Genomic DNA, 22,098 nt, shown 5'->3' on the forward strand with positions numbered 1-22,098 from the left:
CCTTCCCTCCCTCCTTCCCTCCCTCCTTCCCTTCCTCCTTCCCCACCTCGCGACCCGCACTCGTTCTCGAAACCATTCAAAGCCTGCAGGTACTCCCTCAGGTCCCGACCGAACAAGGAATCGTCCGCTTTGTCTTCCTCGCGCAATTTCGGAAAGTCTTGCACCCAGATCCCCTGCGTCTTGTTGTGCCAGTCCACCTCGATGAAATTGCTCGTGCAGATCATCACGCGGATGCCCCCCTCGTACAATAGCAGGGCCATTTTGGAATGGTGCGTTCCCCAGGCGAAGGGTGTGTTGCGGAACCTAGGTTTGAAGGTGGCGATGTTGGGAAAGGCTTCGGAAATCTGGGGCGTGCTCGGGTTTTCATCTCCGTAGATGCACAGCCAAGGGATGGAGAGGAGGCGGGGCAGGGTCTCCAGGAAGAAGGACCATTCGTACATGTAGTTGCAGACAATGGCGCGATGAAAAGCACCGGAGAAAATATCCTCCAACCCCAGGCACTGCGCGTTGTATTCAGGGGAGAGACCACGGACCTGGCCCAGGTAGAAGGGAAGTAGAGGGAGACTTGCCGACGAGCCCACCTTCCCACCGCTACTGCTGGAGTAGTTCGCGTGTTCGGCCCCGTTCTTCCAGCTTTTCTTGAGTTCTGCCTGTGTTTCCGCGGCACATGGATTGCTGGCAGCAGTCTCGCGGCCATTTTCGATTCCAGAACCTCGGGGATGCGGGGACTCGATAACCTCCACTTGCTCCTCGTCGTCCTCGTCACTCTCTAGAGTCAGGTCGTGCACGGGTTTCTCCGCGATTCCCCCCGTCATTACAATGCTCTCACTGTTTTCATCCATACACTTGCCATGGTCGCTGGTATTCAAGGAGTGCTGCGGTGCAAGCAGAGATCTGGCCGCGGCGGGAAGGGGATCGGACTTCGCGAGGTGCAAAACGAGTCTGCGCCGCTTTTTGTCCTGGTCCTCAGGTCCATCTAAGCTAGACATCTCCAAGTCCAGGCAGTCGTATTTCTATGACCGCTCAACAGAGCTTTGTTTTTCCTGTTTTGTGATACAAGAGAAGTTATGCCAGGAACTGTACAGGAGGGAAATGAGCACACCTTCAGTAAGGAGTAAGCGATATGGCGATTCCATGTCTGAGCAAAGGCTGTGACACCACTCCGTTCGTGAAGACTGCTTACATGGTAAGCATGTAATATTTTGAGAGAGGAAGCTACGCATCTCTGCTTTTCCCGTCATTAACATGTCGCAGTTGACCACAACAACAGGGTCCCAAGGTTGTAAAGACCACGTACGTGTTGAGGAAAAACCTCCCCACCCCTTGGCACAGGGCTGAGCAAGCACACCGACACCCCCTCCCCAAAAAGGACTCGGCAACGAGCGAATTAAAAACGATGCAGGGCAATATAGCACAAGCACTCCCGCCCTGGCAAGTGACGCGCGCTGTCCTTGGCTGGTTGGAAGAAGACGTACCTAGCATGGATATCGGTGGCTTTGTTGTGGGTGGTGAGTACGCTCGATTTTGGCAACGGCATTGTCTCTTTCCCGTTGCTGCTTTGTATGCTTTATATGACATGCTACTAAAATTCTACTTTTTCCTTTACATAAGTGATCGTAAATTTTCATGGGCGTTTTTCGGTGAGGTATTTTTATCTCTGCACTCCACCTCTTACTCCGCTCCTGCGTGCTTTCATTGCTATCATCCCACAGAAACGCCTACGACCGCGCTCCTCTACGGAAAATCCAAAGGGATCCTTTGTGGAAAAGTTTTTTTTGACGCGGTCTTTAAAGCGTTGGATTGCACGGTGGAGTGGATGGAAGGAATGGAAGATGGAGCGGTGTTGTCTCCTCCTGTACCCAGTAAAGCAACCACATATCCCAACCAGGGAAAGCAAGACGAGACTGACAGAGAGCAGTCTATAAAGGTCCACGTGGCAACAGTCAAAGGCAAAGCACGCCATATTTTGCTTGGAGAACGCACGGCCTTGAATATTTTGACTAGGGCAAGTGGGATCGCCACCATCTCCCGGGCCTCGGTGGACATTGGGCGTCGCGCAGGGTGGCATGGGACCATTGCGGGCACCCGCAAGACCACTCCCGGCTTTCGAATGGTGGAAAAATACGCCCTGTTGATCGGAGGGGCGGCCACACACCGGCAGGATTTGTCGCAGATGGTCATGCTCAAGGACAATCACGTGTGGAGCACGGGGAGCATCACCAAGGCCGTGAAAGCGGCGCGAGGGGTGGGTTCCTTTTCCATCAAAATAGAGGTCGAGTGCCAGACCTTGTCGCAAGCGCAGGAAGCGGGGGCCGCAGGGGCGGACGTGATCATGCTTGACAATTTTGCCCCTCCTCAACTGAAAGAAACGGCTGCGCTCGTGAAAAGCCAGTACCCGCACGTAGTGATAGAAGCCTCGGGAGGGATCACCACCGAGACCCTGGAGGAATATTTTTCCCCTCATGTGGATGTGATCAGTCGCGGGAGCTTGACCCAGGGCTATCCGGCTTTGGATTTCTCCTTGAAAATTGTGCCGCTGGGTACGCGATGAGGGAGGGAGGAGGGGAGGAGCGAGGGGTACAGGAAGAGATCCGGCTTAAATGCGACGCAAGCTGCGAATTCCGGAGACGAGAGAAATGTGCGATGCCACTCCCTAAGCAGATATGCATTGACTTGCCATTATTTCTGTGTCTTTGATCGCCCCTTCCCCGCCCCGCCGCCCCCTCCCTCCCACCCCCCGTGCTTGATCTCCCTCCCTACCACATACACCTCAAGGACATGCCTGTCGTCCCCGTTATTCACCCATTTTTCCACCAGGTCCTCTGCACTGTCTCCCCCACCCTCCAGCACCACCACTGCCCCTCCCTTCTTCACATCTACCCGGACTGCGTCGAAGGCTTTCCCCACCGCCCATGAACCCACCTCCTCCTCCAAGCCCAGACATTCCGCCCCCCCCATCGTCGCAAGCCACAGGGCTTCCTTCCAATCGATCCTCATTCCCTCCCTCCCTTCTTTGCACCATTGCTCTCCTCCCTGCTTCCCTCCCTCCTTCTTTCCCTCCCTCTCCCCTTCCTCCTCCCCATGCCGCCATTCCTCCACCCCGTCCTCCAGGGCCCGCGAGGCCAACACGCAGGACCGGATCGCCGACAGCATGGAGCTCGAGTACCCTCCTGCCACGTCAGTGCCCAAACCGACCTTGACCCCGGCTTCTAGAACCTTCCGCACGGGGAGTACTCCGTGTCCGAAGAAGAAATTCGAGAGGGGGCAATGGGCGAGGCCGGCCCCCCTACGCGCCAGGATGGCGAGCTCGGAGGGGGAGAGGTGGATACCATGAGCCAAGACGGTCAGCGGGGTGAGGAGCCCGCACCGTTCGAAGACAGGAAGGTCCCGAGACTCTCCTTGGTGGTGCTCGGCCAGACGATGGTTGAAAGCCACCTGGTCCGCGCTCTCGCTGATGTGGGACTGGATGTGTAAACCGGGTGTCGACCCACCCCGCCCTCCTTCCCGCCCTCCTTCCCTTCCTGCATATTTGCGCGCCAGGGCACCCAGCCCTTGGAGTAAGGCGTCGGAGCAGGTGGGGAGGAAGCGTGGGGTCAAGACCGGGCGGACCAACGGGGAAGCCACCACGTCCAGCACGTAGTCGAGGAACGCCTCCGTCGCTGCCAAGGAGGCGGAGGCGGACGCCTCACAGTAGTCCTCGGGCGCATGCCTGTCCATGTTCACCTTCCCTACGAAACCGCGCTGCCCCTTGGCGTGGATCAGGTCGACCAGTAGCTTGGTGGGAGCCAGGTCCTTGCTGGCGAAGTAGAGGGCCGTGGTGGTACCCTGCCCTACCACCGTGTCAAGGAGGGAGCGGTAGAGGGACTGGGCGTAGGACAAATCGCTGGCGAGCCGAGCCTCGGAGGGAAAAGTGTACCGGTTCAGCCATTCCAGCAACGGCAAATGGGTGGCGGTGCCCGTGTAGCCAAATTGAGGGGCGTGGAGGTGGGTGTCGACAAGGCCGGGGAGGAGGAAGTGGGAGGGAGGGAGGGTGACAATGCGAAGGGAAGGAGGGGGAGGCTGGCAGGAGACTAGATGGGATGATGCAAGGGCCGCGGATCTGGCCTCTTCCCCTTGTGCTTCTACCCGTTTGGGTGTCGCGTCCTCCTCGTTTCCCTCCTCTTCGTCCTTCTCTTCTTCATCCGCCTTGAAATAGCAAATCCGTCCCACCCCATCCACTCCCAGCGCCGCTCGCTCCAGAACCTTAACACTGCCCCGCTTTTTTATCGTGTCTCGGATTGGCTGCACCATAATCCCCCTGTAAAGCACGTGTGCCCCCGCCGCCGCTGCCGCCGCGGGCACTGAAGACGACGAGCTCGCCGTCGATTGACGTGTTTCCATGCCTGCTGCTGGTCTCAGGCTTGCCTTTCTTTTAGATATGTTGCCCCGCTACTGGTGAAATCTGCTGCGATACTTTCAACAGGGAAATTGTCTGCGGATGAGGAAGCAGGGGCCCCGGTCCTTCGCCCGCTCTGTCGATAGGACCCTCTCCTTGCACAAAAAGTGCTTCTTTCTAAGCAGAAGGTCAAGTATTGCTGCACCAGTGGCACTTTCCGTCCCTCCTATGATGGACGTGGCTCGTCGGGAATCAATAACGCCTCGCCCCTCGCCGCGCTTGTTCGCCCTGGTACCTGGGCGGGGAGGGAGGAATGAGGAGAGTGGAGGGAGGACATGGGGAAAGGGGGTCAGCCTTGCTCGCGTCCGACACAGGCAGTCGGAAGGAAGGTCGAGAGCCATGCCAACACATACATGGCGTCGCCTGCCATTCCTCCTCCTTTTCTTCCTCCTCCACCACCCCCGCCTCCTCGCCCTCTTTCAACTCCTCGTCCCGTCCCTCGCTCCTCATCACACAAATTTTACTATAGTAGAGCGCAAGTCAAAAGGTAGCTCTTCAAAGACAGTCTTCATCAAACGGGCAGTGCGCCTCTCTTCCAGCTTCTTTCTACTGCGGGTAGACTTCTGCTTTCTCCCTCCTCCTTGCGCTCCCTTTCCCTCGCATTTCTTGGCTTTCCCGCCCCTCCCGCAACCAGCTCTCTTCTCGTTCTCTTTGTCCTCCCTTTGCAGACCTTGTCCTCTTTCGACACCTCCCGCTGCTTCCCCCCCTCCATCCCCTCCTCCTTCCCCCCCTCCATCATCTTCTCCTTCCACGCCTCTTCCCAGCTCTTCTTTCCCAATCTCGCGGCAGTTGAATGTCAAGAGAGGAGATCCCTTCCCCATGCGATATCGTCGTTCGATGGCATTCATTTTTCCCCAGCTTTTCCCCCTGTCCGGCTTGCCTTTTTGCTTTCCGTTTACGAGGATCACCGTCTTTTCCCCTACGGTGGGTCCCCTTTCGTCCGCGCCATCTTTCCTCCTCTCATCTTTCAACGCTTCTCCTCTCACACCACCGTCCAACACACTCTCTCCCTCTCTTTGTCTTCCTCGTTTCCCATGAGACACAGATGCGAGGTTCCTGTCTTTCGTTTCCCCTGGTGGGCGCATCAGAGGTAAGGTTCCACTCAAGAGGAACAATCTCCGTATCAAAGACCGAAGCCTTTGTAGTCGGAAACCCTCGTCCATTGCTTTGGCAACCGCTGAAAATTGACCGCATAGTGCGAGAGGAGTCTGCTGTTGTCCGTTACGTCCGAAAATACTACTCCCCATCGCCACCAGTTCCCTCACCGCGCCGAGCCGCTTTTTCTCCACAGCTAGGTGTAGAGGCGACTGCCAACCATAACGGCGTGTGTGAGGCGGAGGATTCAAGTGAGCGCCGTGTTTCACAAGCAGGTGAATGAGAGGGATAGCTTGAGAATCCGGGAGCATGGCCGCATGATGGACCGCTGTGAGGCCTGCGTTGCAAATTTTGTTCACCTCCACCCCCTTTCGTATCAGAAATTCACACAGAGCATGATGTCCGTGCTTCACCGCGACCACCAGGAGGCTAGTTTTCCGATGTATCGTGTGATAAAGCAGGGAATTGTCTTGTTCGAGAAGTTCGGCAACGGTGCTGACGTCTCCTCTGCGCGTGGCGGCAATCAAACACTCTTGACGTGCTGCGGTCACGAATTCAGCCATGACCAAGTCCACTTCTTCCTCAACGGCCACAATCGAGAATGGCACATTTGCAGCCATCCGAATCGTGCAAGTGCCTGTATTCACGCGATGTCGAAAGAGTTATTTCTATAGAAGCAGTCAACAAGGGATGGGGAAAAAGGTCTATCCAGGCAATGTGGTGCTTCGGCTTTAACCGTACAAGATAGGGATATATTAGGATCTATGGCTCACGTTGTCCATCGTGCGCGCCGCCATTATTGCTCATGGAACATCCTTGGAGCTCAGGAAAATGTCGAACTCCGCGAAGGTCATGAACGGAGGTTAATGACGGGAAAACGCGTCGCCATAACTAAACCTGCCTGACAGACGAACCCTCCCTTCCTCTGACCATATTTATCTGTCCCGCTTGCAACAAAGAGTCTTCTCGCTACCAACCTCTTCATAGGCTTCATCTGATCACTTAATCTTGCATGATCACGGTTTTGGCGCTGTGTCAATGTTTTATAAAGCTCTGACCGTCGGAAGGGGGTATGGCAGACTGGCCTGTGAGCCGTTAAGTCCGACCGTTAAGCCCTCCAGAGCCCATCGGCCCATTCCCATGACAGGCCGTAGACAGGGGCACATACAGTGCGCACAGTTCTCCGTTGCACCACCCTCGCCATTCACATAGCCTCATTAGGAGATAGAAATGGGTGATGTGGTGGAGGAAGGGAACCTTGGTGACACGATTTGGCCTTGGCACGTCCAATATTCATGAAAGCTCTGGCTTCTGACAGTCATTTTGCCACGTCCTCTGATCGTTTTCCATTCGTACAGGTCGCACCGTCCCGTGCCTTTCATTCATTTTTTGAGGCTTTCTGAAGAGAAAACGGGAGCAAAGAGAGAACGAGAAGAGAATACCTGTGCGTCAAGATCATTGCCTGTACTTGCGCAAGGTCTCGAGCGCAAAAGATTCCTCTTGTCATGGCAACGCGACAAGTAGAATACCATACCGTCCAAGTGGCCAGGGAGTCATTTTTCCTAGATGTCCGGTGAGATAAGGGGGAAACAGAGAGGATAGGGCAGGGGCCAATGGATTTAAACACGGCAGTACCGGAACAAAAGATCATCGAATAAAATACATAGGTTCCCTAACTTTATGATGAGAAGGAATGAGTCACATCTTGCTCATCGACTGCAATCTCCTTGCCATAGGTACACTAATCTTAAACCTATTGGAGATGGTTCTTACGGATTTGTCTGCGCCGCCGATGACTCGGTAAGTATGTGCCTAAGATCTAAGCACTGACTTAGGCCCCGCTTCTCAAGATCGATGCCAAAGATGTCAATGTAAATGAAAATCTGACCCTTGGCTCTCAAAAATGCTCCTCTATTATCAGTTAACCGGTCGACGCGTGGCCATCAAGAAGGTAGGGGACACGTTCAACGACCTGGTCGACGCCAAGCGGGTCTTGCGGGAAATCAAGCTCCTCCGGGTAGGTGAATAGTCCGCATCGGGACGTTGTTGTATATATATGACACCGGACAAGGGGGAAAGCTGGCCGTTTTGTGTTGGTGATGACCATCTCTGACGCCGGACTAGGGGGGGAAATGGTTTCGTTTGTGGCCAGTGCTTGTCGAACTCTCTTCCCAGGGTGTCCCACCCTCTTCCCCTATCATGTTCGCCTGCACATTCTCACGGAAGCAAAGGCCAGCGACTGCCCTCGAAGTGAGTCGGAATTTGAGTTCCTCCTTTTCACTGAACCAGTCCCTTTTGTTCCCGCCCGCGCCCTGGCACCTTTAGCATTTCATAGGGCACGAGAACATCGTCCAGATCTACGATATCATGACCGTTCCTCCAAACACGGAAGACTTCCGCGACGTCTACATTGTCACCAACCTCATGGTGGGTTTACTTTTCTTTCTCCTGCCTCCCATCCCCCCTTCTATTTCAATCTCTTTCATCGCGTCTCTGTTCCTGACACTTTTCTTCCCGTCGTGTTTTATTCCCGACCGAGCGTCAAGCCATCGCGGATTTTCTTCCTTGGGGCTCAGTCCTTTTTGCTTCCCTTTTAGACATTCATCAGACCACCACCATTCGCTTCGGCCAACGCTCCCTCCCCACGTCCCTCCCTCGTTCCCTCCCTCCCCTCTGGCTTCTCTCTAGGAATCTGACTTGGACCGCATTATTGGCTCCAACCAACCATTGAGCGATCAGCATTTTCAGTATTTCCTCTACCAAGTCCTGCGCGGGCTGAAATACCTGCATTCAGCCAACGTCCTCCACCGGGATTTGAAGGTGGGCCCTGGCCCCTCCTGCACGTCCTCCCTCCTTTTTCTTCCCCTCCTTCCCTACCATTTCGTGTCCCGCGTTTCCTTCTTTATTTTTGGGCAAGAATTTTGTGCAAGCATCCTCTCAACCAACACGACGCATTCCGGGCGTGTCATTCTTCCTCCGTCCCTCCCTCCCTCCAATTCCTCCTGCGTTTCTAGCCGTCCAATTTATTGGTCAACGCCAACTGCGACCTGACGATCTGCGACTTTGGCTTGGCCCGGGGGGTGGAGGGCGAGTACGAGGAAGGTGAGACAGGGGTTAGAAGGCGCGACAGCTGAAGGGGGAAAGCCCGCGATGGGGGGGTCGCGGCCGGGTGAAAGGGGAGGGAGAGGGTCCCAGGACCAGCTCGGATCAGATCAGGGAAAGGATCTTCCCGAAACAACCAGCACGACCATGACCTTGCCTGTCCATCCTATCCCTTCCTCCCCCGGGCCCTCCCCCCCTCCCTTCCTTCTCACTTCCAGAGCTGACCGAGTACGTGGTCACTCGCTGGTACCGGGCCCCTGAGCTTTTGTGCGACTCCTGCTACTATGGGAAAACGGTGGACATCTGGTCTTTGGGTTGCATTTTCGCAGAAATGCTGGGCCGGAAGCCTTTCTTCCAGGGGTCCAACCCTTTGCACCAACTGGAGACGATCGTCGCCAAACTCGGCCTTCCCCCTCCGGAACAGTTGACCTTCGTGACCCATCCCGCCGCCAAGAAAGCCATTCTGGCCCGAGCCGAGCAACAGCGACCGCGGCCGCTGCTTTCCTTCTTTCCCCGTGGCACCAATCCCCAAGCGGTTGCCCTGCTCTCCCGGATGCTCACTTTCCACCCCGAGCATCGCATTACGGTCGAGGAGGCCCTCGCACACCCCTACCTCCACGAATTGCACTCTCAAATGGACGAACCCGCGTGCCAGAAAGCCTTTGATTTTGAATGGGAACGACCGTTGAGAGGGGCGGGCGGAGACGAGGGGGGAGGGATGCGAAGAAAGTCTGTGATACCGAAGCCTGTCCTGCAGCGTTTGATGTACGCAGAAATGCTCTTCTTCCGAGGCCTGGAAGAGGAGGAGGGCGGGGAGGAAGCAGGAGGGGAGGGAGCGGAAAGTCTGAAGGAGGAGGAGGCGACTTCTTCCCACCATAACCACTCGGCTTCTTCCTCCTCCTCCTCGTCGCTGGGCATGTCGGAGTCGGGGGGAAGAGGTAGGGGTCGCTCGTCCAACCCCGTCTTGCCCCCTCCTCCCTCCACGGCTGCCGCGCTCTTGGCGTGCACTTCACAACGGCAACACCAGCAGCAGCAGCAAGAGGCTAAAGTGCAGGCGCATGGGCAAGAAGAGAAAACGCGCTCTAACGAGGGAGGTGTCACCGAAACAGGAGGAGCCGTAGGGCCCGAAGGAGGGCGTGAGGGAGGGGAAGGAATGAAGGAAGGAAGCCGAGGATGGGCATCGTCGGCCACGGGGGCAGGAGAGGGAAAGGAGGGTCCGATCGAGAGCCAAACAGGAAAATTAAAGCACATTGAGCGGTAAAGAGATAGCGCCGAGATCTGCACACCCTGATCAGGGTATAACGGGTCAATGGTCAGAATAGGGCATTTGCCGGCTGTGACAGACAGGAAGGAATGGAAATAGTGCGACCAGACCTGACCAGACCTCAGGACACTTTGCTCGCAGGAACTTCAGGCGGAGGATGGAAGATGATACATGTCAGGCACCGTCTCGCAAAGGCGCGGCAGGGAGGCCTCAAGGGAAGGGGGAGCAGACAAAGCGCAAATCAGGGCTGGGGAAGAACGGGAAAAAGGTGCCACCGTGCATACACTGTGCTGCCTATATATAAATCAAAGATGGCGGTTGAACCTTGCCATAAGAGTGCAACGCACTCACTCTCTCCTTGAACTTCACAGGGTCTAGTAACGCCGAAGTGTGAAGAAAGAAAAACGACATTGGGGACTAAATGCTCGGTGGGGAGCATGATATTTGTCTTTATAAACTGCAAACTCGCGGAAATCTTCCTTGTCGTCAAGTTTGTAGGCTCAAAACCATGTCTTATGGCCATACGCTTGATTAACACGGAAAGCCCTCCTGCTGCATGGGAATAGCCATGAACAGCAAAAACATACGAATGATATGGGGGCTTACTCCACGTCTCTCTTATTTTTTCTTAGCTCTGTACGGAGGACTATATTGCGTCATTTTTTATGTTGTCATTTGAGCCCTGGCTCTGGACTACGACGCGCGACGAAACATTTTCGTCAGCGTAATTTTTTATGCTGCTGTGCTCTATGCCCTGTTTGAGTTTAAGAGCGCATTTCATGGCAGAAATGCAAATGCCCGACAGCTTCTTCGGATAAGCAAAGAATTTATGATCCTATCAAAGGCATTGCTTTCGCAAAAGACACTGAATCGATCTTTTGAGCCCAACACACAGGCTTAGACAGGGTGCGCTTGCGGAGTGGAGCGTATCTTTGAACTTCAAGAAGAGCAAAGCCTCGCTAGGTACGACCGTGTCCATCCATTGCCCCTTGATCTGAAAATCTACCCTTAACTATAAGGTGACCCGCAGTTTCTAGCTCCGAAAACGTCCTGTAGCCTCCTTCGCCCTTTTTCGTCGTCGAATGTGTGCCTGTTCAAGGTTCTCCGATTTGCGTGCTATTACGGTTGTCTGCGCTTGAAGGAGAGTCCTGTTACAGCAACCTGGCCAGCGATCCTCCTTGACCCACTAAATCTTTCCTTTGAAGGAGGAAGGCACCCTGGGTTTTCCCTCTCATTGGCCGGTGCATGCACCTTGGTCTCCATGACCAGACCCACATGTTGGTATATCGTCAAATAGTTGATGTTGGTTGGGTTGATGGGTTTGCGTGGGTGGTCATGATGAGTGGAGGATTAGGAGCAATCCTTCCCCTCCTGTTGCCTTGTGGAAGGGAAGCGAGCGCGGGTGTTTACCTTTACTGCAGGCCTTGGTGTTATACACCCTGTCTTCGTACACTCAGATGAATAAGAAATTTTGTGGCTTGTACTTACTTAACAGACTGTGGCATTTTGTGAAGTTGTGGATTGTCTTGAAGAGGGCTGGTATCATGCACTCTCCACCCTTCTGAGAGCTTCTGCATTCAAGACACATCTCTGTTTACGTCGCAAATATGTGTCAATTCTCACATGACAATTTTCATACAACATTTTTACCATTGTTACAGTCGCCTTTCCATTCCTAGTCATCTTCTCACTAAAACCATGAAGACCGCTGTCCTTCTTGCTTCCGTCGGGTGCGCTCAGGCATTCGTCCCTCAGATGAACGTACAGCGTAAGTGATCGTTACCTCCCAAGAAGGAATTCGCCCCGTTTAGAGTTAGGACGTACGTCGTGGCGATTTTGTGCTTGTCATCGTCTTTAAATCGTGGGTACGGGGGCGCTTATGCCGAAAAGATCTGGTAGCCTCCCGAGATCTCCCCTTCAAAACGCCTCTTATGTCGACCGTGAAGAAGAGAGGTTTATCTTCAAGCACAATAAAGGCAGCACATCCTCTCTGATGGTGACCGTTTTCGTCCATTCTTGTCCATCTTTACGACACAGCCTCTTTCCTGGATCAGCTCAAGAACGGCGTCTCCAAGGCCCTCCCCGTCCTTGTGGGCGGATCAGCCTTCCTGGCCCCCTCCATTTCCAACGCCTTGACGAAGGAGGATCTTTCCTCCCTCTCCTACCTCCAGGTACGCAGTCCTTCGTTTTGGGAGGGGCGTTGACGAATGCATGCTCCCTTTCTTGGGTATTTTCCTAGAGGTGAAACGACAAGACGATCTCCCTTTTTTCTCTCTCTCGCTCCTTCTTTCTAGACAAGTTTTGAGCTCCATCCTGCGTCCCTTTAATTATATTGAATCCTCACTTTTCATGTCTACACAGGTGAAGGGCACCGGGCTCGCGAATCGATGCCCCGAGGTGGTGGGGGAAGGCAGCATTGCCCTGCAAGGTGGGAAGACGTACCAGCTCAGCGACTTGTGCCTGGAGCCCAAGACCTGGCAAGTCGAGGAGGAGGTGACCAACAAGCGGGGGGAGACGACCAAGAGCTTTGTGAACACGAAGCTGATGACCCGCCAGACTTACTCTCTCGACGGTGTGTCGGGGGATATCTCCGTCGGGGAGGGCGGGAAGATCAAGTTTGAGGAGAAGGACGGCATCGACTATGCTGCCACCACTGTCCAACTTCCGGGAGGCGAGCGTGTGCCTTTCCTTTTCACGGTCAAGGAGCTGGTGGCCACGGCTGCGCAGCCAGGGAACGCCCTCAAGCCCGGCTTCCAATTTGGCGGCTCTTTCAAGGTGAGGGAATCTTTTCGATGCTAGGAGAGCTGTCCAGGAAATGTCTCAAGTTGTTTTATGCATAACGTTGTGGTGTTGGTGGGTGTTTGGGAGGAATGGGTAGGAGGCACAGCATCGTCCAAGCCCCTGGTCATGTCCTCCCCTCTTTTGCCCCCCCGCTCCACTTCCTCTGCTCCCCTTCCTACGTCCCATGTCGCCATCGCCGGGTGTTGCGCCCGTCACTCACCCTTTCTTCTTCCCTCCCGAAACCCATTCATTCGTGTAGGTCCCCTCCTACCGCTCTGGTCTCTTCTTGGACCCCAAGGGACGAGGCGCGGTGACGGGCTACGACATGGCCGTCGCCCTCCCTGGTCTGCAGAACTCGGTCGAGGGTGACGAGGAGCTCTTCAAGGTGCGTCCTGGCCTAGGCAGTGAAAAGACAAGCTGTTTGTCGAGTAGGGCGTGGTGCCCCCACTCTGGGGGTGGGAGGTTCTATCTGTGAGAACTATTGGGGTATTCCCGCCGGGAGAGTGCGTACTCGGTCTCGAATCAAGTATAAGGAGCGTGCATCCTACCGTCCTCTTTCCAGTTCCTTCACACCTTTCCTTTTCCCCTCCCTCCTTCCCTCCCTGTTTTCCTCCTGTACGGCCGCATGGCAGGAGAACAACAAGATCTTCGACGTGACGAGTGGGAACATCGAGCTGGAGGTGAACAAGGTGAACGTGGAGGAAGGCGAGGTGGGCGGGGTTTTCGTATCCACCCAGTTTTCCGACACGGACATGGGCTCCAAGGCGCCCAAGAAGCTTCTGATGAAGGGGATCTTTTACGGACGTGTGGCCCAGTAAGTCGTCAACGCCTTGGGAAAAGGAGCGGAAATAAGGGACGAGGAGGGGGGGGCGAGCCGGATCCTCCTCCCTCTTCTGGATATCGGAAAGGGGAAGATGGTGTATTTCGTGACATATGTTTTGCATTCTCTGTGTGGCGAGAGGTGAGCCGTCGCCTCTTGTGTGTGGGAGGGTGATCACGAAGAGGGAGCGGGGGAGGCATAGGACCGGTGATGATGCTACGATATAACCTAGATCGCGGGAGATGGATACTGGAAAGAATGACGAAGAACAGGAAGTGAACGCTCGGGAAAGAAGCACAAGGATGACCGCATGCAGTCTGGGCCGCGCCTGGTGCTCTGTCACCGCATTTTACTCGCACTTGTGCTTCTTGCTGTGAATGCCCTCCGGACGCCCGCTAACCCCACGTCCCCGCACTCCCCTACGCATACACCTACTTTCCGTTTCTCTCGCTTTTTTTTGTACACACATCTCTCTAAATTTAGGGCCTTTCCCTGATCCCCGCTCTGCCCTCCTCACTTCCCCACCGCCCTCCGTCCATCTGCCTCCGACGACAGGGGGAACCCCCGCCTGGCCAAGGCATTGATGACGAGGGCCTCCAGGTTCCGAGCCTCTGTCTTGGAAGCCACAGGAACGAACAACGCCTCCAAGTCGGACTCCGGTATTCGAGACTTCTTTTTGTGCGTGGCCCGGTGTTGGGCGAGCCGTTGGCGGGCGCTTTCCGTCTCACCCACGTAGAAGGAGGGGGGAGTGAGGAGGGCGGAGGAAGGGGGAGGGTAGAGGAGGACGTAGAGACAAGCGCTGCCTTCCAATGACGGAGACGGCTCGTTGCCGGGAGGGACGCGTAGAAAGGGCGGGAGGGAGGGCGGGAGAGAGGGAGGGAGGGAGTTGGAGGAGGAGCTGTGGTACCCGCGAAAAATGGAGGCCAAGACTTCGGCTGCGCCCTCCAATGTCATCGACTCCTCGACCCAAGTCCTATCAAGCTCGCATCCTGCCTCTCTCATCTTGTCTTCCCCACGCCCAATCCCTTCTCCAAGCCCCCCCCTCGAGTCCCGCCAGCCCCCCCCCTTCCCGTCTTCCTTGCTGTCTCCTCGCCCCCGACACGATGCGTCGAATTCCTTCCCCAGGACCTGGGCTCTGGCCAGGATCGTCTCCGGAATCCCAAATTTTCGAGCGGTGTACCAGGCCATGGAGTCCAAGCACCGACCATCTTCCAGCTGGTACGTCCACCTCACGCGCCTCTCCTGCGGCCCCTCCTCCCCGCCCTCCACCACGTCTTCCTCGAACCCCATCCTCTTCCAGCGGACGCGATCACTGGTCTGCAACGGCAGGTCGAAGATTTCGTGCAAATGGGTAGCAAATATCCCTGATGCCAGGTGGAAACAAACATTAATTGGCCAGGAAAAAGAGTGAGAATAGATCAGGGAAGCCAGTCACCGTCGAGCGCCCTCCCGCCGCGTTGAAACTCCGGAGTCATACCACCACATTATCCAAGATTTAATCCTCTTATCCAATTGCACCCATTCACAGCCTACCTGTCACTGGCACAGCGTCCAACGCTTCGATCAAGGCTCCGGACAAGGCGGCTCCCTCCCTCGCCGAGGTACCTTTCCCCAACTCGTCCAGGAAGACCAGCGACCGAGACGTGCTGTCCCGCAACAAAACGCGCACGTCATCCATTTCCAAGGCAAACGCCGACTTTCCTTCCGAAGGAACGTCGTAGCTGGCCGTGCGCAAGAAGAGATGGTCGAAGCGTGGAATCACAACGCTCTTCCTTCCCGCACCCGGCCCGCCTTCTTGAAACTTCCTTCGTTTTCCACACAACCCGCCCTGCCCCCCGCCCTCCCTCACGTCCTCGAACCCTTCCTTGCCGGTCATACAGGGAACGAAAAGGCCGGCATTCCCCAAGAGAGCAGCCACGGCGATAGAACGCATCAGGGTGCTCTTTCCGCTCATGTTCGGCGCTGTCAACAGGAATAGGCCATCCAAGTCGACGCTACTGCTCACACCCCCACTGTTTCGACTCAGCCAGTAGGGCGTGAGGTTGGGAAGCCTCATGCGCCAGGACGGGCGGGAGGGCGGGCCCAAGGGATGAGAGGCCGGGGTGACGGCAGGGGTGGAGGGAGAAAGCCCTCGGTCGCCTTCTTTCCCATCGCAGTCGCTGTCCGAAAAGGAGAGCAATGTGGGCAGCGTCCATCCCTTTTGCTTCGCGGCTGCCACGTGGGCGGCCGCGGCTTGAAGGACTACAGCCATATGGGTGGCTGTGATCAAAGTGGGCAGATCGGACCGAAGGGTGGAGGAAAGGGACTGGAGGGCTCGTCGCACCGCCACTGTCGCCTGTCCGCAGGCCTGCAGGTAGTCGTTCAGGGCGGTTTCGACTCGAACGGTTGTGTAACGGCTCGATAACGGTTTTCGGTGCCGGTCCGTGGGGTGGATATAGCCAGTGCTGGTCTCGGTTGAGGTGGCGGTGGGCGAGGGGCCGCGAGGAGAAAGGGGAGAGCGGAAGGAGGGAGCGGGTATTTTTTTCATCATCACGGCATTGTTCAGAGGGTCCACTGTCACGTCGGCGCCCGGGTCGAAGTCTTGGGCGACCGCCCGACACAAGGCAGCAGCTGATTCTTTCACCCGAGCAAATGGCTCGAGAACCAAGGGGTGGGTGGGCCGGACGGTATTGCGGAAGGTTTCTTCGTTCCGCTCGAAAAAAACAGCGGGCACGGTCGCGACCGTTGATTTAATGGATGGCTCGAGCGTCTCCCCACGATTTGCGTCGACGTCGTGTCCGTCAGTCGCTCCTTGCAACGCAGTCATAGGCAAAGGCGACGAAGACAAGGTCGAGGTAGAGGACGCGAAGGAGGACGGGAGGGAGGGCAAATCCTCCACCGTGGCCGGAATGACCACATCTTCAATCGCCGCCAGGGCTGCCTTTCCCCGCACGCGCAACTCCTCTTCCGCAACTTCCATCCCACTCTCATACGCCACAATGGCCCGCAAACTTGGCAGTACCTCCCGAAAGACGGAAGTGCCCCCTTCCTCCTTCCCGCCTTCCCCCAACACCACCAATAGACCCTGCAAACACCCGGCCAAATCGCGGAAGAGGGGGACGTTTCCCTGGCCCATGCTCAACATCGCGACCATCTTCCCGACGCCGACGGGTTTGCAGAGGGGTGGAGCCGCGCCTACGACGGGTGTGGAAGAAGGGGTAGAAGACGTGGGGGAGGCCGGGCTAGAGGGAGGGGGCCGGGCGAGGTGCCGGCAGAGGGCTTGCATGGCGTCGGCCAGGTGGTAGGGAGGTGGTGTGAGAAGCCAGCGGCGGAGGAAACGGGAGGAGTGGACACGGAGGAGGGGCAGGGCGTGGGCGGGGAGGAGGTGGGGAACCAGGTCCGGGACGGCCGGATTGGCCACCAAGCCGATCTGCAAGGCCGTGGCGAGGGGGATCGGCCGAGGGCGGGAATGCAAGGGCGGGGCCACGCGGACGTGGACCTGATCCGCCAGTGCCTCGATTTCCAGGTCCCGACCGAGGGCCTGAACGAGGGCCTGGTAGAAGGAGCGAGAATCAACATGTCCGAAGAGCTCTCGCCGTTCCACTTCCCCGCCCCCGGGAAGCAGGACGCGCAGAAGGCCCCTGTTCACGGCCTGGGTGTAGAGGGGTTCCGCCATTCCCCCCGCCAGCAGCATCATTTTGACCCCTTCCTCCGTCAGGCCCTCAGTGATACGCGCCGTCTGTGCGTCCACGTGCACTTCCACCAGGGTGTAACCGTTGCTGGGCAGGTTCAATAAACCCAGAAAAGGCCGGTTCTCGGGGTATTCGACGTCGTCGGGTCGTAGACAGCAGTCATACAGGTAAGTTGAAGCGCCCGGGGAGACGATTTGGGAGAGCAGGCGACTTTTGAGCTTGCTGGTTCGGGGGGAAGCGGAATCCAAATCGCTTATTTCCTACAAGCCGCGTGCACAAGAGATGTTGGGGGGATTACGATCGGTTGGGTTGGAAAGAAGACATTGGCCCGAGCGCTCCGTGGTGCGGTCCCACGGGCATGGGACAGGAGTCAAGCAGGAGGCAGGCACGACAGCAGACAAAAAGAAGCAAAAGTTGGAGGAAGAGGGAAAAGAGGGGGGAAAAGAGGCATGCGTACCTCTATCACAGCGACAGTGAGGCCCGCGGACGTGAGGCCATCGAGGGTCGCCTGCACGTTCTTGACGGGGCAGCCCGCCTTGGCCTTGTTCCCCATGGGGTTGAGCCCTGGAGGGAGGACCCGGAGGGGGGGAAGGTGGAGCGTGAGGGTCCGGAAGAGACAAAGAGATAAAGACGAAGAATAACGGGTGGTACAACGCCACGGCCAGTGACATGCAAAACATGGCAACGGGTGTCGTATAGCAAGAATAGGACCGAGAGGGGGGGGCCTGTGGGACGGACCTGCGTATTCGACCAGCATGATAGCATCCACGCCGTAGGTCTCGTAGAATTCACCCACCCGGGTCAAGATCACTTTTTCAGGGTGGGCTTTTTTTTGCGTGAGCACAAAGTCGTAGAGAGTGCCGCGCCGCTGGGACAGAGTGGGGCCGGCATCGAAGCCCAAAGGGTTCGTGGGGAGGATCTGCGACACCAGCGCCCGCGCCGCCGGACGTTGAAGCATCGACAAGCGCTTCAACCAGTAGGGATGCAAGGTATCAGGGCCCAGAGAGGAGGAAGGGGAAGGCGGTTGGCTGCCGGCGTAGAGGCGTTGAAGGTGACCAGCGAGGTGGTCGTCGGGCAGATCGAAAGGGGAGGAGGGAGGAGGGGAGGGACTGGTGAAAGGCGAGGGGGGAGAAGATGGTAAAAGAAGGAGAGGTAGTGATTGATTGCTGCCATGCTGGCTCTTCCCGCCGTCGCTTGCGTCATCGTTCTCGGCCTTTTCCTCCTCCCGGGGCGCCATTCTACCCGCGTCCTCTGAGATCAACATATCCCTCTCCCGGACCAGCGACCCCTCCAGGCCGCCCGCCTTCTTCCCGGCCTCCGTCCTTTTCCCGATGATGTCGGCCACGGCCCTCTCGTTTTCCGGGGACGCCATGGAGGAAGATGCACTGGACAAGGAGCGGCTACTTTTCCCACCACGTTTCGCGCCTCGAGGCGGAGATTTCGATGTGGCTTTCGATCTCCCCGGCCCTTTCCTAGCCTGCTCATTACTATTACTACTACTGCTGCTCCTGCTTGATACTCTTAGAACGTGGGATGGCGCTACTCGGTCCAGGGAGGAGGACGGACGACGGTGGGAGGTGGAAGTTGCGGTCTCTCGGAGTCGCCACGGCGCAAAGCATAACCGAGTGCGAAATCCAGAAATATGCGGGACATGCTTACGCACGGCACATGAAAGCATGATATTTGTCGTGGTGGTCGCAGTGGGCAGTTGTATGTGGAGAAGGAGAGCGGAAAGGAAGAAGCAAAAGAGCAAATGACGGGCGACGGGTCGAGACGAGACCTCCATTTAGTACCATCAGCACATCTCTCCAGACTTTCGATCCCCCGGCTCCCTCCTGCCACCTGTAGCTGTGTCATGTGTTGACACATGATATGCAGTGTCATTTATGTGAAGAAAAATTCCGGAATACTGCTGAACGATGTTCAAACTTCATGTGTGACCTCAACCAGGCAAAGCGAGGAAAACGCAACCAGGCAGAGCTGAAAGAATGGTTGTGAGCGAAAATAACAAGGCCTAAGCCATGATAAACAGGAAATTCATAGGTATCAAACACTACACGGGAAGGAAGTGCTCAAGAACGGAAGACAATGTCGTAGCAAGTGGAAGTGAACGCCAGTGCGAGGGTCCACTGCGTCCAAGCACTGGGTGGGGAGGTTATCGACGGGCTGAGAAAGTTGACCACCCTGGAAAAAATTACGTCACGCGTATTTCCCGGTACAATGGGCGTCATTTCATTTCCATTTGTTGCCTCATTTTATCTTGTGACCGATACTGAAAATTGACCACGTTATCCTACGAAAAATTAAAGGTAAACAAGGCTACTCTTTGTTGTGAACATCACGGAAAAATTGATTTATCCTACTCCAACTGCACATTTTTCCAATTCACATTTTCAAGTTTTGAGTTTTTATTCGGATATTGACAGGATAACTTTACGTAGGGTGTTGCGTATCAATGTTGCCCCACCGCCATTTTTGTGATTCTTGCTCCAACTGTTGCTGCAGCCCCCTTTTGCACCGTCCCTTCCCTCCCCCTCCTCACATATTGAGATAATGTGACGCATCACGGTGGGAAAAAGTTGCATTTGAGGGCCGTACTTACTTTGAAGCGCATTTATTAATGCAGCGAGCTTGAAAGAATGCATCAGATCACCGCCGCCCTGATGTCAAGAGTAAAAAATAAAAAGCATGTGGGAAAAGGTTGCAAGGATGCATGAGCATTTGCATGGACCGAAATCCTCCCAATCACCACATATACATGTGTGGAAAGGCATAAAATCTAATCAATACAGTATCTCTCTTCCCCTATGCAGCTATGCTCCTGCCTTCTGAAGACCATCGAAGTCTCTGTGTTCCCGCTGAGCACACCTGTGACCCTGCCGCCCCCCCTGGTCCGCAACACCCACCTCCAATGCAGCCCGTAGTCGCTCCAGTACAACCAGTACGGTCTCATCTGACAAAGTGGGGCGCTGGCCCAGAACCGCCGTCAGCACCGGCAGTGTTACATCTGTCCACTCACACACAGGGTAAAGCATCGCCCTCCCATGCTCCAACCCGCCGCCCCCTCTTCTCTTCTCACTCCTCCCTTCCTTCTCATTCCCTTCCAGACCACGGCTCTCCTCCCCCTCCACGACCTCTGGACTTTTTCTCTCCTGCGCACCGTTCCCACGTTCATCGCCGAGATTCAGCGACAAGTCCCAACCACACAACCCTCGGAGCAACTTCTCCAGGTACACGCCTCTCCTCCCACCAAAGCCCCCACTTCCTTCCTCCCCCATTCCAAAACATCCCTGCTTGATCACCCGAGCGACCGCCTCGCATTGCACGGAGCCCAGGGACCCCGCCGGCTGGCAGAGGAGGGGGACGAGGACGTGGGTGAGGACAAGGGAGGGACGGAGGGAGGCTAGGCGTGCGAGGGCATCGATGAGCGAACGCGAGGCGGCTCCCTGGGCAGGCCAGAGAAAGGGAGGCAGGGGGAGAGGGAAGGTGAATGAAAGAAAGGAATGGGTGAGAGGGAGAGAGGAGCGAGTTGGGATATCACCAAGAAAGTCAGGTGAAAAGAGAGCGAGGCGCGGCGGTCGATGAAGAATGATCTGGGACCGGGCGGCCGAGGAGGGGGGCAAGGAAGGAACAAATCGACCCCTCAGGAGCACTCTTTGGGAAAAGGGAGGCCAAAAGACACAAGGAAGACAACAAAAGCAATGATACGAACGTCTGTGCAGGCAAGCTGACTGTCCGAGGGACGCGCCGGGCTCACCTGAAGACGAAGCAAGCGGGGTAAGACCGCGTGGCGACAAAACTGGCGCACCAACCCGACAGGAGCATCCCTCCGACCCATGAGCCGGCAGATCATCGTGAAAAATTGCTCGCTTGGCCTCTCCTCGCGATGCTCTTGCCGTAAAGGAAAGCCTCCTTGGGGGGGGACGTCACGCGAGTTGCGCGGGGGGGGGAGGCAAGGAATCCAGACGCATGCCCGCAAAACGTCGTCCTTCCTGCCTTCCCCGTCCTCCCCGTTGCCCTCATCGTCTTGCAGGCGGGCACAGCATTGAGACATGACGCCCACCAACTCGGCAGCAAGGGCCTCGGACATGACGGTAGGCGACCTGCGCGGGTCAGCAGGAGGCATCGCGACAGCGTCCGAACAACCTGGAGAAGCCGACACCAGCGTGTCACGTGCTTCTAAAGCAGGGGTCGTTCCAAAAGGAACGTCACAGGTACCACTGGGAAGGTCACATACGCGGTCGAACTCGAGGAGAAGAAGGCTCAGGCGACGAGAGAGGGAGTCGTGGTCATCGTCCCAGTGGAAGGCCGCACCTTTATGACTGTGCAAGTTGCTACTGCGGTCATCAATATCACAAATTTGGGCTTTTGAAGCGGAAAAGACCTCGGCCTTCCCGGGGTCGAAGGCCTGGTGCATGCCTGTGTGTGCGATACCCCAAGGCGCAGCACCTAGAGGAACGGGTGTGCTCCAAGAAGAATTCAGCAAGATGTCGTCAACATTGTCATCCCTCCATCTTTCTCCTTCACATTTCCTGCCATTCATGTCCCATCCGCCCATGCGCTCGAGCCTAAACGATGTATGTCATGACAAGTGTCTTGATAAGAATGAGGTCGGGACGGGGGAAGGAGATAAATGTACATAGAAATAACACATGACGACCCGAGGTATATTGAAAACGACATGTTAGAGGGCAAAGGAGCTCTCTACGGCTGTGCGTGTCCTATGATTTTTGTCCCGTGGCCCCTCACGTTCTTAAAGACATGGAAAAAGGCAGGGCAAGTGGGGGGCTGCAATGGGAATGGAAAGCTTTCGGCGATATGATGGAAAAGGGACCTCGGCCCACCGATCCGAGGCTGATCCCTGCATAATGGCAACAGAGTTGCGTGATAGTGTCGCTCACATGTGACCTGCATGCTTGTGTGGGGTTTT

At 56.1% G+C, this 22,098-nt stretch overlaps 6 protein-coding genes across 6 annotated transcripts; 3 read left to right on the top strand and 3 right to left on the bottom strand.

Annotated features, from left to right (window-relative positions):
• Positions 1-1,262: 1,262 nt before the first annotated feature.
• Positions 1,263-2,551, top strand: NADC (nicotinate-nucleotide pyrophosphorylase (carboxylating); the record flags this gene model as incomplete). Its single annotated transcript, XM_005855394.1, has 2 exons — positions 1,263-1,508; positions 2,174-2,551. Exon 2 carries the CDS (start codon positions 2,174-2,176, stop codon positions 2,549-2,551), a length of 378 nt encoding a protein of 125 aa, XP_005855456.1. The 5' UTR covers positions 1,263-1,508.
• A 128-nt stretch (positions 2,552-2,679) lies between these two features.
• On the bottom strand, positions 2,680-4,185 carry GUAD (guanine deaminase; the record flags this gene model as incomplete). Its single annotated transcript, XM_005855392.1, has 2 exons — positions 2,680-2,979; positions 3,100-4,185. Coding segments are annotated over 2 exons (1,386 nt in total), but the record flags the coding sequence as incomplete, so codon positions are not given.
• Positions 4,186-6,884: 2,699 nt separating this feature from the next.
• Positions 6,885-10,343, top strand: NGA_0096610 (mitogen-activated protein kinase). Its single transcript, XM_005855385.1, has 8 exons — positions 6,885-7,103; positions 7,267-7,330; positions 7,452-7,547; positions 7,706-7,780; positions 7,856-7,957; positions 8,219-8,350; positions 8,545-8,632; positions 8,851-10,343. The coding sequence occupies exons 1-8, from the start codon at positions 7,036-7,038 to the stop codon at positions 9,891-9,893; spliced, it is 1,668 nt and encodes a 555-aa protein (XP_005855447.1). The 5' UTR covers positions 6,885-7,035; the 3' UTR covers positions 9,894-10,343.
• A 1,210-nt stretch (positions 10,344-11,553) lies between these two features.
• Positions 11,554-13,800, top strand: PSBO (photosystem II oxygen-evolving enhancer protein 1). The gene is made up of 5 exons (XM_005855384.1): positions 11,554-11,664; positions 11,934-12,067; positions 12,258-12,671; positions 12,937-13,062; positions 13,310-13,800. Exons 1-5 carry the CDS (start codon positions 11,595-11,597, stop codon positions 13,493-13,495), a joined length of 930 nt encoding a protein of 309 aa, XP_005855446.1. The 5' UTR covers positions 11,554-11,594; the 3' UTR covers positions 13,496-13,800.
• A 210-nt stretch (positions 13,801-14,010) lies between these two features.
• Positions 14,011-18,126, bottom strand: NGA_0097200 (dna mismatch repair protein; the record flags this gene model as incomplete). The annotated part of the gene is made up of 5 exons (XM_005855390.1): positions 14,011-14,212; positions 14,600-14,861; positions 15,031-17,428; positions 17,626-17,732; positions 17,907-18,126. The coding sequence occupies 5 exons, from the start codon at positions 18,124-18,126 to the stop codon at positions 14,011-14,013; spliced, it is 3,189 nt and encodes a 1,062-aa protein (XP_005855452.1).
• Positions 18,127-19,771: 1,645 nt separating this feature from the next.
• NGA_0097300 (uncharacterized protein) lies at positions 19,772-21,585 on the bottom strand (the record flags this gene model as incomplete). The annotated part of the gene is made up of 3 exons (XM_005855391.1): positions 19,772-19,828; positions 20,075-20,614; positions 20,926-21,585. Coding segments are annotated over 3 exons (1,257 nt in total), but the record flags the coding sequence as incomplete, so codon positions are not given.
• Between the last annotated feature and the right edge of the window lie 513 nt (positions 21,586-22,098).

Source organism: Nannochloropsis gaditana, assembly GCF_000240725.1.
Source record: "Nannochloropsis gaditana CCMP526 unplaced genomic scaffold scaffold208, whole genome shotgun sequence".
NCBI lineage: Eukaryota > Eustigmatophyceae > Eustigmatales > Monodopsidaceae > Microchloropsis > Microchloropsis gaditana.

Excerpts from the sequence above, each read along its gene's own strand:
- NGA_0096610 (XM_005855385.1), top strand. The coding sequence starts at position 7,036 with ATGGCAACGCGACAAGTAGAATACCATACCGTCCAAGTGGCCAGGGAG. Across the intron at positions 7,331-7,451 it reads TCTGCGCCGCCGATGACTCG|TTAACCGGTCGACGCGTGGC; the intron begins GTAAGTATGTGC and ends CTCTATTATCAG. Across the intron at positions 7,548-7,705 it reads GGGAAATCAAGCTCCTCCGG|GGTGTCCCACCCTCTTCCCC; the intron begins GTAGGTGAATAG and ends CTCTCTTCCCAG.
- PSBO (XM_005855384.1), top strand. The coding sequence starts at position 11,595 with ATGAAGACCGCTGTCCTTCTTGCTTCCGTCGGGTGCGCTCAGGCATTC. Across the intron at positions 12,672-12,936 it reads AATTTGGCGGCTCTTTCAAG|GTCCCCTCCTACCGCTCTGG; the intron begins GTGAGGGAATCT and ends TCATTCGTGTAG. Across the intron at positions 13,063-13,309 it reads GTGACGAGGAGCTCTTCAAG|GAGAACAACAAGATCTTCGA; the intron begins GTGCGTCCTGGC and ends GCCGCATGGCAG.